Genomic DNA, 15,755 nt, shown 5'->3' on the forward strand with positions numbered 1-15,755 from the left:
GCCATTGATATCATGCCATTACTTAATATAATGAACATATTGTTTACCCAAATGTGTGATGACTGCACTGACATCAGTTAAGTATTTAATGAGACGGGTAAGACTGGAAGCTACAAATGATAGGTGGTTTTACCCATTTTGTTAAGCGCACCAGACTGGGAAGCAATGTGATAAGATTGCTGCTTTTCTGAAGTGCCGATGTTCGTCAATAGGGCAGTGACTTATCCAACAGAGTTGAACCCAACCCTGTGATGATGCGCTCAAGGCGCAGCAGTGTGAGTTGCCCTTTCATGTTTGGGTAATAACCATACCCAGTGATATACTGTAAATGTGTTTTTAATGAAGCAGTCAAAGTGATGATAAAAAAGATAATCATCTGCAGACACAATGATTATCAGTATCTTTGGTGCTTACGCCCATGTCCACTGACCTGTTACACCTTTAAATTATATAACAAATATTGGCTTGACCTGTTGCTTTAAGGGGAGATGACCAACAACTGGCAAATTCTGTGGTTGGAAATATTTTCAAAACCAATGACAGGACTCTGAGAAAGAAGAAGATGTGATGCCTACAGACTACAAATCTACTTCACTGCTCCAACAGTCCTAGCAGATTTAAAACACATTAGACTAATGGGGCTGTATGTCAGGAGTATGCAGGTTTCTGTAAACATAGTTTTAGTCAGACACACTGCCACAAACAGAAAAAAGTTATTAATCAATTAAGGCATCGACACAGGCGGAGCTGTGCATTTCACCAGAGTAGAAAACAGAACAGAAAAAATATATGTACACAGGTACAGTTAAGTGCTACTCAAGCAGCCTTGCGTTCCACTGGCTAGATCTGAGGCAAGAAGAACTGGGACCAGGACTGGCTTTTTCTTGCTCCATGAAGTACAGGGGGGGGCTTGTGCTGGAGCCAGGAGCTTTGCCCTTGTCAGATAACATCTTGAGGGAAATCTCTTGGCCCCGGCCCGGGTTATTGGGGTGCAACAATTTACATGAAAGGGAAGTAAGGACACAAGAGGTTTGAGGATGACATTTAGAAAGGTGTCAGGGCGTCTCTCCATCGCGGGTGAAGTAGTACCTGACAGGAGGACCAGGGAGGTCCTCGTCGCCATCTGCCTCTGGAGCGAATGACACGGTGAGGTCGACGTATCGCCGGTCCACTGATGGCTTGATCAGTTTCTGCATCCTGGAGAGAGTCAGAGGCAGGGTTAAGTGCATCTGTTCAGTGTAGACAACAGATGAATCATTTCAAAATCATTTCCAGTTGGTTTAGAAGAGCACAAAAATTTGATTTGACAGATTTGGTCCAGCAAATCTCCAAATATAAAGACACTTTATGAGGAAATGAGGAAAAAGAACATCCCTTTTTTTTTTTTTAGGTAAGGCACTCACGTCAATTTAAGTCTCTTTGAGTGTCCTGGCATCACAGGCACATAGAGCATCTTCACACCATGGACAACCATAGTGGGTTCAATTCCATACTTTTCCTGACATAAAAATCATCAACAACATGTTATTTGACAAAGACACAGTACAAAGAAGCAATCAAAAACCTCAGGGCAAATGTGGTAACTGCATCCGCAGTTCATCTGCATTGCTAGTACACCAACACAGTAAAATACGAGAAATGTTTCTCACCCTCACTGCATTCATCAAGTCAGAGAGAGTGAAGTCCTCGTGGCCAAAAATAGTCCAGCAGTCCCAGATGGAGAAGTAGATGTTGTCCCTGGGAAAGACGCCATAGAACTGTCACTACTTTGCATTGTAATAACAACAAAACAGGGTAAACTCCTGCACTTGGTGCCATCTTGCAACTCAAACTTCCCCTTTGTTGCTGTCATGCTGCAATAATAGTAAGATGTGGTGCTTAAAGGTGTTTTCTCACATTTAGGTAGCATTAGAGACGGTGAGACTGACAAAGTGTACATGTGCCCCCTACCTGATGGGTGTCCGTTTAACTGGGGCAGGCTCAGTGAGCACCACTACAGGGATGGCCAAGTTAAAGAAGCAGTTTTTGAATGATTCAAACCCGTAGCCTCCAACCACCTTGATCAACTCGAGGGCCACCTGTGTACATCAAAATAATAACACGTTAAAAAGTCTGAACAAATAGACAAAAATACTTAGACATATTACCAAGCAATAAATTCTTAAGATTAAGCTGAAATTGACATTTCCTGTTATCTGTACGTGTTTAACAACAATGGCACTAAGGTAAACCTGCATGTTTGTGAATTAGACAATGCGCTTTTTCTCAATTTCATGGAGAGACAGTTTAAATGTCTTTGCAAGACAAGCACAACAGACAAACATGAGTAACTGTTAGGGAGTGCCTTAAGTGACTATACTCACCAGTCCAGCCACAGCAGCTGTTGCCGTGGCGATAGCCGGGATGATCTTGCCAGCGATGCGTTTGGTCTTGAGTCTGTCAGCTGGCTCGATGGAGTACATCTTCGCTCTGAGAGCAGACGCTGATGCGACAAAGTCCATGTGGCCGTTGCTGTCATCGTCCTTCTCAAACTGCAGTGGACTCACCTGTAAGCTCTCTACAGAGAACATGTGAAAGTACAGACATTATCACACAGTAGTTACCACAGGATATAATAATGATATTATAACCAAGTACTCCTACATATTCAGCTTTGAATTGTAGAGTCATCTTGACTTCTTTCATTTTTTTTTTTGAGTTTGTGTACCTGGTGTGACACTGTCAGCAGCAATGGCCTGCTCCAGCTGTGTGATAGCCTCCCTCTCCTCTTCACTGCTATGAGGCATCTTCATCTGATCAGGCTTCTTTGCTGTCTCATCTGTCTCTATACACTGGAAGGAACAGAGCCACACCAATCAACTAGATTAGGATCTTTTTTTTAAACTCAGAAATCAGGGACCAGGTCAGTGGAGAAGCTTACTTTCTCTGAGGGTCTATACTCGGGAATCTTGACATCTGAGAGAATCCTGGTCACTGCCTCTTCGGAGAGGTCCTGGTAGATGGAAAAGTTTAGCCAATCAGTGATTAAGTGTGTCTGTTTGAGAGAGTGTATGCGTGAGTGTGCATGACCTACCTTTTCTGAGTAAGAGATGTTATAAATCCCTGCGAAAAGTCGGGCGGTGCTGACAATGAAGGTGAAGTGCCTGATGGGAATAGAGGAGGGTTAGGCAAGCTTAGATGTAAAACATACATTACAATAAAGGCTTGAACAGTAATATAAAAGAATGCAGCACTCACAAAGTGTCTTTCAAGTCAAAATCAATAGGTGCTGGAGGTCTTTTTGGGGACTGCCAAAACAAACCTAAGGGTAACGGTAAAGTTTTCACTATATATATCTTGCTTTTAAATACATTTTATATTGTAGTTATGCATATTGAATTACTGTGAAATAATTTGGTAACTTTATAGGTATATATGTGTTTAATAAAAACTTACTTCCATCTTTTAACCTTGTGTCCAGGGGGAACGAGTACAACAGTTGTAGGGCCTACATAACAAGAACAAAAGTGAACAATGCATATCATGTGGTGGAGCTTGCACCAACTACTACATACATAAAATCTCTTTGTTACAAATATGTATTTTCAGGTAGAGATTGATTACCTTTCTCTTGAAATATTTTTCAAATTTCAGACGGGCAATAGCAATGCATTGTTCCCACTGGCTAGGCCGTCTGCTTAGAAGCTTAATGACCTGAAATGCACCCTCCAGACTTTCCCCTGCCTCCATCCTCTACGAATACACAAACAAAGAATCTTTCAAAACTGTTTAATTGAATGAAGTATTACATTACTGGTGTATATTAATGGAAAAGATACGTTTAATAAATGAGAAAAACACTTATGACATACAAAGTCTTACCTGTAGCACCACTTCAGCCGAGGAGTGGGTCTGCCAGAATGAGTTGTACATGGAGGGCTTGTGGACAAATGCATTCTCAAACTACATACACCCCAGGAACAAAGAAAGAGAGGAAGAAAAAAAAAAGAAAGAAAAAAATCGAAATAAGTTACTTTCTAAAATAAAAATAATCATCACTTGCAACATGAAAGAGGAATTCTGTCGGACTTCAGGCAGACCTTGTCTCTGGCCCACTGGATGGTGTGTTCTATGACAGAAGGGAAAGACTTGAGAGTGCAGAATGGAATTTCCTCCTCTGGGGGGTCTCTCTGGAAAGCAAAGGAAAAGATACAGTATGTAGAAGCACTGTACTTAGAGTGAAGTCTATACCTGAGAAGTGACTGGACAGGAAGAATGCAGGGAACAAACTAAAGCAAAGCACAAACTTATGGTTTCAGACTTGCAAACTCTCACACATCCTCACATGGCTATTGTAGGACTCAGTCAAATTTGGCACAATGATTTCTGTGTGTCCTTTAGTTCCCATGGTGCCAGAGTCCAGGAGAGGCCTCTGATTGGATACACAGCGACTGAAAATTAAATACATACAGACTGACAATATCAGTTCTTGGACAAATTGGTGAATATTTCATGAAATACATTCCAAACTCCTACATTTATGTCATAAGCATTCTTAAATCTAATTAGGGCCATTGCTCACAGAAACAAACTACAGTTACTTAAAGGTTTTAGAAATGATTGATTGTTACCTGTCTACATATCTGCGGGCCTCCACATTGTCCAGCGCAGTGACCACTAGGTTCAGGTGGGAGTAGAAGGAGTCGCTGTAGATGCTCTCAGTAGCTGGACACACCTTGTTGAGGTGAGCATCCACATGCAGGTCTGGGTTGATATCGTGAGTGGCTTCTGCTGCTGTGGTACTCTTTGGTTTCTGAGATGGAGTAAAAAAAAATGGGTATGGCGGGTGTACTGATAGTAATTCAAGTAATTTAATACTGATTGTACAGAGGTGGAAAAGGAAGAGGATATCTATTCACCTGTATATGATGTGGTCTGAAGAGAAACTGCCTGTTGAGGTTCGACTTTTCTATGAGGTCTGGGTCTGTGATGCACACCTGGGGATGAACCGATGCGGTTTAATAAGTTTCAGTAGATTCGTATCCCCAAGAGATGAAATATATTGAAATACATAAAGAATTGCAGTAAGACAGAGGAGAGAAAACAAGGAGGGAAGGACTGCCCACCTCTCCTGAGCTCTTGGCCAATCCAACCCCAAGCAGAGCAAAGTTTTTCAGCATCTCACAGCCTATGGCACCACAGCCAACCTGGAAGAGAAGTCACTGTAGGGTTTACTCAGACATAAACCTTGACAATTCAATATAAAATATGCCTTCAATACTCTGAGAAAACCTTACCATGAAGACCCTGAGCTTGTGCAGTTGAAGACACATTGATTCACCAATGCAAGCTCGTAATCCATCATACCGATCGCCCCTGGGGAAAAACTCCTCTGCAGAAAGAGACTGAAGGGGCCGGACAACTTCGATGGCATCAAGGTAAAACTAAACCCACGACAAACAGAGAAGGAGATGAAGTTAACAGTTAAGGGAGAGTAAAAAAAAAAAAAAATTGATGAAAAATGATGAACCACATTTTGTAAAAACTATTAAAGTTAATAGTTTCCATCGCTGTGCTGCAATGTCAAAAGGGTAAACTGAGCTGTTTAATTATCAATGAGCACCAGTATGCTTCTGAAAAGGAGGTCTACAGTTCAAAATAAATAACCTACCCATTGCTGCAATGGCGCAAACTTCCCTGTGATGGCCTTAAGAGCTTCCTGGCTGGCTAAGCCTCCTACAGCTGCTGCCAAAGGAGGAAGAGTTCCCATCGCCGTCCTTGACAGGCAGCGCACCAACTCAGCATTCACAGGAGCCTGGAAGGAAAGAGGGGGAGAGGAGGAAGGAAAAGGAATGACAGATGTTACAGAGGATGTGTGTGGATCTCTGCAGGTCCACGAGAATGAAAGCACAAGGAAGAAAAAAAGAAAAAAAGGAGACTCACTTTGTTCTTAAGAGTAGCATTCACTTCCTCGGTTAGCTTCAGTAAAACCTCAGCATCCTGTGAACACCTGATGGCATCAAAGTAAAATTGCTAACAACTGAACATGTCACATTTCAACATCTTCACACACTGAAAACCCCAGCCAGGACAAATGATATCCTCAGGTACTGTTGGCACACAGAAGGTAGAGCAGCAGATTGGATCTAGACATTGAGAAGGAGAGAAATATTGTACTTACCCAATGTTGGGAAGTCTACTGTGTTGCTCCTGAAAGATGTCCAGCGCTACCATGGCTGCATGGATCTGTAGTGGAGCCTGATGGGTAGATTTAAGAAGGGATTGTGAGAAAAAACAAGTACCTTGTCAAAAATGATAAGGCATTTATGTACTGTAGTCTGTATCACACAGCAAGATTAATTTAGTAAGACTTAGTAATTTTTGTAATATTTTCTGGCTTCACTGAAACTAATATTAGCCATCCTGGATAAGCTGGTTATCTAGTTCTGTTAACCCTGGGAAAAAATACACACTCAAGTAGAATAAACTAAGAAGCCAAGTGATGCCACTGGTCTTTCTACATACGTGTTTCATTACTTATTTTAATATAATGTGATGCTAGTGTTTTTGGCCATGTAGGGATCCTGAAGATATGATGGCTCGATTATTCCTGAGAGCTGACTGGTTGAGAGCAGAAGTTTTGGTCCCATCCAAACTTAACCTGTTCTGCAGTAGGTTATGCTGCACAGGAACAACTTTAAACACTCACCTCTGGTTTACTGAAGTCTGGAGTCAGGACCTGAGGATCACACAACTGTCTCTCTATTGTCTCCTGAAATACATAAATTCATAAACGCAAAGGCGCACACACACACACACAGAAGATGTTCATTTGGAAACGTATTTTTGTTTTTAGGTTTAACTGTGATATCTGTGGTTGATATGACAACTAGTTAACTTACAAATCTGTATGTCTTAGGGGTTTTCACCAGGACAAAGAAACCTCCATGTGCATATGGTTGTAGTTGGGATGTATCTCCTATTGTAAAACTGTGAGGGGAAAGGACTAATACCACACATAATCAAAACAAACACACACACACACACACACACACACACACACAATCAAAACAAACAAAGGAAAAAAACATATTTTAGATTAATACACTATGATGTCACCTTATGCAGAAAACATCTCACCAAATCTGCTCTTGGAAAAGTTCAAAACAGTACATAAGTAAAAAAAGACGCAGTATTTTATGAAAAACACAGTAACTGTTTCACTTGATATAAATATTAAATCACAACCGTATTGTAAATTTTGTTTACATCTCTGATTTTTTGGGTATGTTGGTGTTATACATTTACAATAATAAACTTGCAGTAAAAGCTCTGTAAAAACTTTTCATCTACCGAAACCATTATCTGTAATGTAGACAGAATACCTGAAACCTGTCGTGCAGTGCCGTTGAGCTCCACCATGCCATTGACCTCTCTGAAGACAACCCTCTGGCCTGTCTGTAGGCCATGGGGTTGGTTGTCCAAGCAGGTTACCACCCCAGGACTGTCCTGAAGGGGCAAAAGTCAAAAGAGTTTGTTTAGAGTAGACACACAGTCTTTGTGGACTGTTTCCCAAGGAGAATAGGAAAAATTGCAGTTTCTAGATAATGCAAAAAATCTGTAGCAAATCCACCCCACTCTTCCAACAAATGTAGCTCAATATTAGCAAGAAATAAAGTTTCTCCAACTAACAAAACATAAACCGAAAACATCGTGGCAGAGTGTGAAATTTCTGAAAGTAAGGTTGGAATTGTTATTTTTGGACACAGGTCATGGAACATAGAAGACTACCTGACTGATACTTTGAATGAAAATCTCCTTGGGCTCCTCTCCTGTGGGATCGGACACCTCAAACTCCTCTCCGAAATCGCAAAACACCCGCACACAGATGCCATATGCGTCACAGCCAATGAACTGGCAAGGACAAAAGGCAACACAGTTTGGTTAATACACAAGCAAAAGGTTCGTTAATATTTGACTTTTTGTGTGTTCCACACGCACAAGAAGTTATTTAGCTCAAACTTTGTAATGTATATCCACTATAGTGACTGTAGACTTACTCTGATGGGGGGTTGTTGTGAGTGGCAGAACTCATTTACCCTCTTCTGTAGGCTCAACCTGGCTTCAGTCAGGATGACACACTGCAGGAAAGAGCAGAGCAGATCGTCAGACATTAAATTTTTCCTGCAGTCTGCCACAGACTCCAGAGTAGAAAACAATACAGGTGTGAATTAACGTTATGTGCAGTCTGGAAGAAAATGACAATGAGCCAATTTCTTAGTTATTCATTAATTAGCAAGTAAACCGGCAATGCAGACAACCCATGGGTCAGTCAGTGCCTAGATGCTTCAGCCCTGAACGTTTTATCAAAGTTTTATCACATCCTACCATGGTTGGAGTTATGACTTGTCATCATTTGACCTTTAACTGAAGCATCCCCACCACGTGAGAGAGAAGTAGTGTTTAACCAGTTTACCCATATTCTGGCCAACATATGACAACTGAGCATTTGCACTGGCAGCTGTGAGTGGTTTGAGAAGCTTTTATTAACATTATCAAACGTTTTCACCACAACATTTGGTCTTCGTTGGAAACTTTCATGAATCCAAGCTGATCAAAGCCTCTGTTCTCCATGAAAAAAAAAAACTAACAGCAAACTTTAAAGTCAGAGTTACAAGTCTTCAGGTCTTGGGCATTTTCATACTTGCATACAACATAACTTTCTAGTCACTGGGAGGACTGCAGAAAAACAATTTTAGGGTAATTCAATGTCAAATCAACAGATTTTAGAAAATTTCACAGCTGACCAACTTGGATTTTCTTCATATTTCTTTAATACAATTTTTAGCAAGCCTAACTTGGCATATATGCAACTCTAGACCAACCGTTTTAGAAGTTAAAGACATCTAATGAATAGTTCAAAAGTAATGACATATGGAACTTTGCAATGTTTTTTAGTAACACTCATTTATTAGGGCCACAACCCCTTTTTAAGCCTCCATATCTTTATTTCCATAAAGTATGAAGCAAATCTGAGATGATCACTCAGGAGGCCTCAGCTGATTTGACATGGAATGACCCTTTACTGAGTGACTAAAACAACTCATTAAAAATGTCCACAAATCAGAGGTTGATCACAACCAAGATTCTGAAAAGCAGTGCCTTACCTGATACTTGCTGAGAAAACTGAGATCAGTGTTGTCATCCAAAGCAGAGGAAGACATGTCAACATGAACATAAGGGTTCAACTCTGCGACCCGAAAGCACACTGCCTCCACCCTGAGGATGGATGAAAATTTGTAAGAGACAGCCAAAGAAATAGAGATAGAATGGAAGAGTTTGCCTGTGTATGAAGATTACAGACAAAGCGTGTGTATGCGGTATTTCAGGGTTTGAATTAAGTCAGAGGTTAAGAGGAACAGTCCAGCTTTGTGAAGTATATTACCTCTTTCTCTGGCTTAACACATCCTCTTTGCGGATAAAGAAGTTGGAGCCCAGATCCCAGGTCTGACATTGCTTTGTGTCATGAAGGGTGACTGCCTGTAAACACACAGAGCACACATGTTCACAAGCTAAGGATTGGGAAGACCAATTTCATGACACTCCTAGTTAAAACATTATACACGGTCATGGTGTTGGATCAATCATAATATTTAGTGAGAGTGCATACCTTCACACCAGCCAGGACAATATTCTTTGCTGTGAAACCAGAAGTCAAGTTGCTTAGTCTCCAATCACAGTTGGCAATGCAGATCATATTAGTATTGTGGTTCTAAATATCTGACAGTGTTGTGGTACAAAAAAATGGGATTGTATGCCCACCTATCTCTATTCCCAGTCCTCCCATTCCACTGAGAAAGACTGATGACTGGGCCATCTGGTGCATAGCAGTGTCTCCCAGCACATATCGCTGGCGGCTGGAGAGAGGGAAAAGGGAAGAAGAGCATATGTGAGGGAATGTGTAGTGATAGATCAAGGGGTAAAGTGAGGAGCACCAGGTGCAGTAAATGCACTGACTGCAGCATAAATCACAACACCGTCATTTCCTGTCTTGAGTGCAGTGTAACGTGATCTATAGTTTCAAGTGAATTCATAAGAGTACCCAAAAGAGACGATTAACCACACACACAGAAAAAAGGTAGACTTGCCTGTAAAGAGAGTCGTCAATCTCCATCGAGTCTGCAGCCATGCTGGGAGGGGAAGAGGGGGGAATTCAACTGAGAGATATCGACTTTACCTATTAAACATATAAAAACACAGCCAGTGATTACATAAGCTATAAAACGTTTTAGGCGTTAGCGGTAATGCCCTAAACCAACGCCCCGTTGAAGGTTAGCTAAGTGGCTAACTAACTGTAAATGTCAGCTAACTAGTTACCGGCAACGTTGTTGACCTGACAACTGTCAGCCGCGCTACAAGGTAAAGAGACTGCCTTAAACTAACAAAGCGATGACTTATAACAATCAAAGAATACAGCTTTTAGCTCCCACAGTAAAGTTGGCTAATGTATGAACCTGCCGAGGTGAGCTTAGCTGCTAGGGCTAGCTAGCACTGAGTGCCACTGCTGCCTGGTGCCGGTGGCGAGGACACTTGTCATAAACTCGTTAAAAGTGATGACACACACGTTAGGCTACAAATAACTCCCCAGAGTAGACGACTGTTTTTGGTATTATCATTCTACCGAGCTATATGACAAAGAGGTTGTTCATATTGTTAAAAATGGACAAATATTCATACGCAGCTACCTGTCAGTATCCGCGACTAGCTACCGCGAATGAATGGCTGTGACTGGTTAAAAACTTGGAGCTATTCCGGGTTAACAAAAATCACATGACCGAGATCATCCAATAGATTCACGGTACTTTATACAGGCGTGCATTTGTGGTCATTTATTCACATTTATTTTGAAAGTGTCGTTATATCAAACACTCACGAACTGACTAACGGGCTTTCCCAAGGGACATTGCAGTTTGTTGGACCGTTGAACTGCATTGCGTTGTGTTGACAGGTGTTCCTATTCTGTTGTCCACCCCATTCAAATCAAAGAGGTTGGGCTAAAAAACAGACAAACCGGTTTGTAAAACGCAATAGAGTCAGACCGCACCACAAATGGCAGCCTCAAGAATGACCAAAAAGTTTATTTAAACACCTGTTTATAACAGAGTTTCATCAAAAAACTGAACATTATAACCTTCATGAAGGGGGAAATTACTGCAGGACTTTCATAGGACTGTTGCAGGACTGCATTAGCTTTAGCTGGGTATTCCTAATAAACCGACAACTGAGTGTACATCAAGGAAAACAAAAGAGAGAAAAAAAAATTAAAAGGCGCTTAGAGGTGCAAGGTACCTGTTACATGATACATCGTCATTTCAAGCTGGTTCACCTTTAAAATGTACGGTATTTTCCCCAGCGGCCTTAAAAACCTGAGGTAACTGAACATAGGTCGGATAATTAGTTCAAAGTCATTCTTCGAGTTTTGAAAATGTAAAACCAACGGGCTTAGCTGAACTGAACGAGCTCAATAAACTTCAGATATTAAACTGAATCAACGCGTGTTCAGTGACGCTCACAGATGTTTGAAGAGCCAGTCAGCTTGCAGCTGCTCCTGTGCTCCTGTTGGAGCCACTGTGTACCAGAGTCAGTGCGAGGACAACGTGTGGGGCCGCTCCCCGTCTCTTTGTTAAACTGTAAGGGCGCAGGGGCAGGGACTGATTCCGATACTAGCCTCCATCTAGCCTCCATCTAGCCCTCACCATTACTTTTCGTCTATGTACCGTATGCACGTAGTGTATATACGTGCGCCTGTTTTTGGACCGCGGTGCTCAACTGTTAAACTGGCCTGTGACAACGCAGTGTCATTTGGGTGGGAAAAAAAAAAGGACAGCACTGTATAAACTCCATAAGCTCCAGTTTGGAAAGTAAAGGCATATTGTTGAACCAGTCCCGGTCGGAGAGACAGAACAGAAAATACGAAACAGTGTTTGGGACCTCCACTGTTTAAAGAAACAAAGGTCAACGGCCGAGTGAAACATTTACATGATGCGATGATGTAACGAAAACACAAGTCTGCTGCTGCCAGTAACACATTTGTATAATTTTTGTGTACATGTACGTTTGCTTGTGTGTGTGTGTGTGTGTGTGTGTGTGTGTGTGTGTGTGTGTGTGTTTGTGTGTGTGTGTGTGTGTGTGTTCGTGTTCTTGTTCTTGTTCTTGTTTGTGTATGAGGGGGGAGAGGAAGAGAGCAACAGATTCTGTGTTTCCTTGTGAAGTCTATGTATTTTTATTTTGAATTCCATTTGGCCTCAAACATAAAAATGACCTCTAGCTTCTGGACAAAGATTTGACCCTGTGAGTTTGTGTTTAGTTTGTATGGGACAACACCCCTCAGGTTCATACTTTAGAGACACCCTCCCTCTAATCATATTGGTCAAAGACACACACAGGAACCTCCCCTCCCCTGAACTAGAGCCAAAATCCTGCACATGAACACAACAGACGCTAAACTCCAAAGTACCACTTTCATCTCTCGGACACCTGCCCACAGATTTACTCTCCCCTGGAAATGTGGTGCAGTCGTGTGGCACTGCGTCGGCTCCAGCAGATTGCCGTTACTCCTCTGAATGTAACTGGGGGTCTAACAAGCAACGTGCAGAGAGAGATGTCAACCCTGCCACGGGTGTATGTCACCCGACAGATCCCACCCGAGGGTCTGAGGATCCTCCGTGAATGTGGACAGTGAGTCATTGTGTCCTATTAAGTCACTTAAAATCAATGATTTTTATACAGAACATCTTGTATGATCAATTAATTGCCTGCTGTAGCTCATTTTACTGTGACACACTTATGTACTTTGAATGTCTGCTTTGCAAAGTTCATCATTTACTTTGAGTAAACAGGACTGCAAACGTTTGCCCTTAGGTTGGACAGATAAGACTGGTAGCCTAAAGGGTATTCTCCCTCAACAGAGTTGAAGAAATGTCTCACTGCACCTTAAAGTCTCAGTATTTCTATGAAGGCCTACACTATACACGATGTAGCTTGATATACTGTCCATCTAAGAAGGAGCTTCAAATGTGTGAAGAATTCCTGATATACAGTATGTGAAATGTCTCTGTCGTTTTACTTTGTCTATTTTGGTATTGCTTGTGTTTATTTTTTTATTTTTTTTGCTCTTCTGATCAATGAATTTCCTTTTCTGGATAAAATAGGAGGAAAAAAAATGATTTGATCTTCAGTCATGGTGTCTTTTTTCCCAGGGTGCAGTTCCAGCTGTGGGACTCAGATGACGTCCCCGTTCCCAGGCAGGAGCTGCTTCAGAAGGTCAAAGGTGTTGATGGTCTGCTCTGCGTGCTGACCGAGAAGATTGATGCAGAACTGTTAGACGCCGCAGGTCTCAGGACAGTCCTTGAGCCAGTTGAATAACTTACGTGCAATGAAAAGTTTCTCTATTTATGCGTTTCTATATGTGTGTGACATACTCCTGCAGGTCCGAACCTCAAGGTCCTTAGCACTATGTCAGTAGGTTTTGACCATCTCTCCCTGGAGGAGCTGAAGAAAAGGTGATTCATCAAGACAAATTCCTTCAGAAGTGTTGATTTGTCTGTATACCTGTTTATCTGACCAATGTATCAAGGAAAAAAGGCCCATTGATGAAACCAAAGAAAGTACCGTTGTTTCCGGGGGCCCAAAAAAATTGTTAATATGCAAACACCGGTTGGCATATGCACTGTGTGTAATATATGTGTTTCTCCCCAGAGGGATCCGTGTAGGTTATACCCCTGATGTTCTGACAGATGCTGTTGCTGAACTGACTGTAGCTCTGCTGCTCACAACCTCTAGGAGGCTCATAGAGGCCACACATGAAGCCAAAACGTAATTTTACAGACACACACACACACACACACACACACACACACACACACACACACACACACACACACACACACACACACACAAGCAGACTCAAATCTATCCATACATGCATCCACAAAATGTCCAAAAACATACATGCACAAATCGTATTTCAAATCTGCAAACAAGGACACTCTTTTTTTGTCCAAGGTTAAATCCATAGCTCTCTCTCTCTCTCTCTCTTTCTCTCACTTGTGTCAGAGGCGGCTGGGGCACATGGAGAACCCTGTGGTTGTGTGGATATGAGTTGGCCAACAGCACTGTGGGTATTCTTGGCTTAGGGAGGATTGGTGAGCACGAAGTATTTGAAAAATCTACACGAAACATGCACATCAGCTTAAAACACCAAACTGTCATTTCTATCAGTCTCGATACTTCTTACACGGTGGGTTTGTGCTTGAAGGTGTTGCTATCGCTGAGCGTCTGGCGCCTTTCAAAGTAAAGAAGTTCATTTACACAGACATGGCCCCCAGGCCTGAGCTGGCCAGTGCCATCAATGCAGAGTATGGTAAGGACCAAATTTTCTTGTTTCTTCAGCATTTTCTCTTCCCACAGAAGACATTTTGACATGTCGCAGTAGGGAAAGCAACAGGCATCAATAATAAAATAAATGATGGCTGAACTCCATTTAGTTAAGTTCCAGGGTTCTGGTAATGTGCATGCTGGCTCACTGTCCCATTGTCATGGTTTACTGGGACACTTGAATGCAACATAGACATTGTTAATGTTATAAGTAACACCTGTGCTTTTCCTCATTTTCCATCAAAATGCCTTCCGTGAAAAAGGCACATCAGTGCACAATAGATTCACAGGTGGATGGAGGAGAGGTTTAACAGTGATTTACTGCACTGGATAATCAAAAGCAAAGCTCATTTCATCTTCTTTAACCTTTCACATGCTGATCTCAGAGAGAGACACTCATGACATGTTGTTTAAGGGAGTCGGATTGGCCCTAGAGACAGTTTGCTCTCGGCATTTTTATGTCGAACGACATCAACACACCTCTGTCTTGGTCCTAGTCTCTTTGGATGAGCTGGCAAAGCAGTCAGATTTCTTGGCTGTGTGCTGTGCTTTAACACCGGAAACGAAGTACATCTGCAACAAGGACCTCTTTTCCAAGATGAAAAATACCTCCATCTTGATCAACACAAGCAGGTACAGCTTAAGTCTAGCTTTCAAATAAACGGTTGACTATGAATGATGGAATCCACTGAGAACTGTCATACCGTATAATTTTGGTCTCTCTGCTGTGTCAGAGGCGGTGTAGTGAACCAAGAAGACCTGTATGAGGCTCTATCCACTGGGCAGATTGCAGCAGCTGGATTAGATGTCACTGTCCCAGAACCCCTACCCACCGACCACCCACTCTTTACCCTGAAAAACTGCGGTGAGTCTGTCAGACTATTTGGTCCTTCGGCTGCTGTAAAAATAGCTCATTTTCAAGTATCTTACTTAGGGCATTTTATTATCCGTCCTTAACTTTCACTGCCTATAACTTGTCTTTTTAATTCCATCTTCCCACAGTGATTCTACCCCATATTGCTAGTGCCTCCTATAGTACCCGCAATGCCATGTCTACCCTGGCGACTAACAACCTCCTCCTTGGACTACGGGGTGAGCCGATGATCAAAGAGCTCAAGCTGTGAGAAGTTCCTCTCTGAGAACTGGCTGAATACTGGACCAGAAGAAATAACCCACCTAATTATTTTTTTTTCGAGGAAAATAGTTTTTTACATTATGTTTCCTTATTTCCTTTACTTCCAACTCTTCACTCAATATGTACAATAACATTAGATTCTGGCTTATTGTTGTATAATCGCTGCCATTTAATAAAAATGTCACCAGCAACAAAATGAGTTTCA

General features: G+C 41.9%; 2 protein-coding genes across 7 annotated transcripts; one reads left to right on the forward strand and one right to left on the reverse strand.

Moving 5' to 3' along the window:
* Positions 1-320: 320 nt before the first annotated feature.
* Positions 321-10,988, reverse strand: uba6 (ubiquitin like modifier activating enzyme 6). Of its 5 annotated transcripts, none has more exons than XM_040145281.1 (32): positions 10,913-10,988; positions 10,128-10,169; positions 9,802-9,896; positions 9,650-9,678; positions 9,425-9,519; positions 9,147-9,258; positions 8,040-8,120; positions 7,771-7,893; positions 7,365-7,488; positions 6,882-6,985; positions 6,689-6,751; positions 6,161-6,237; positions 5,923-5,989; positions 5,651-5,794; positions 5,277-5,423; positions 5,106-5,186; positions 4,899-4,976; positions 4,611-4,792; positions 4,325-4,430; positions 4,080-4,169; positions 3,862-3,942; positions 3,604-3,732; positions 3,436-3,487; positions 3,238-3,301; positions 3,074-3,143; positions 2,921-2,992; positions 2,708-2,831; positions 2,364-2,557; positions 1,951-2,078; positions 1,650-1,737; positions 1,404-1,498; positions 321-1,197 (listed from the first exon to the last, which is right to left on the reverse strand). In XM_040145281.1, exons 1-32 carry the CDS (start codon positions 10,969-10,971, stop codon positions 1,056-1,058), a joined length of 3,138 nt encoding a protein of 1,045 aa, XP_040001215.1. In that variant the 5' UTR covers positions 10,972-10,988; the 3' UTR covers positions 321-1,055. The 5 variants fall into 5 exon arrangements, with proteins under 5 accessions (XP_040001215.1, XP_040001219.1, XP_040001217.1 ...); XM_040145285.1 differs by lacking the exon at positions 10,913-10,988 and adding an exon at positions 10,725-10,810 and having other exon boundaries at positions 1,056-1,197; XM_040145283.1 differs by lacking the exon at positions 10,913-10,988 and adding an exon at positions 10,725-10,810 and having other exon boundaries at positions 1,056-1,197; positions 10,128-10,216.
* Positions 10,320-15,743, forward strand: grhprb (glyoxylate reductase/hydroxypyruvate reductase b). 2 transcript variants are annotated; one of them, XM_040145293.1, is made up of 10 exons: positions 10,320-10,398; positions 12,527-12,717; positions 13,239-13,372; positions 13,469-13,541; positions 13,738-13,854; positions 14,095-14,183; positions 14,297-14,401; positions 14,913-15,048; positions 15,150-15,280; positions 15,418-15,743. In XM_040145293.1, exons 2-10 carry the CDS (start codon positions 12,545-12,547, stop codon positions 15,537-15,539), a joined length of 1,080 nt encoding a protein of 359 aa, XP_040001227.1. In that variant the 5' UTR covers positions 10,320-10,398; positions 12,527-12,544; the 3' UTR covers positions 15,540-15,743. The 2 variants fall into 2 exon arrangements, with proteins under 2 accessions (XP_040001227.1, XP_040001226.1); XM_040145292.1 differs by lacking the exon at positions 10,320-10,398 and having other exon boundaries at positions 12,446-12,717; positions 15,418-15,742.
* The last annotated feature ends 12 nt before the right edge of the window (positions 15,744-15,755 follow it).

The sequence above is a fragment of the Xiphias gladius genome, chromosome 15 (assembly GCF_016859285.1).
Source record: "Xiphias gladius isolate SHS-SW01 ecotype Sanya breed wild chromosome 15, ASM1685928v1, whole genome shotgun sequence".
Classification (NCBI taxonomy): domain Eukaryota; kingdom Metazoa; phylum Chordata; class Actinopteri; order Istiophoriformes; family Xiphiidae; genus Xiphias; species Xiphias gladius.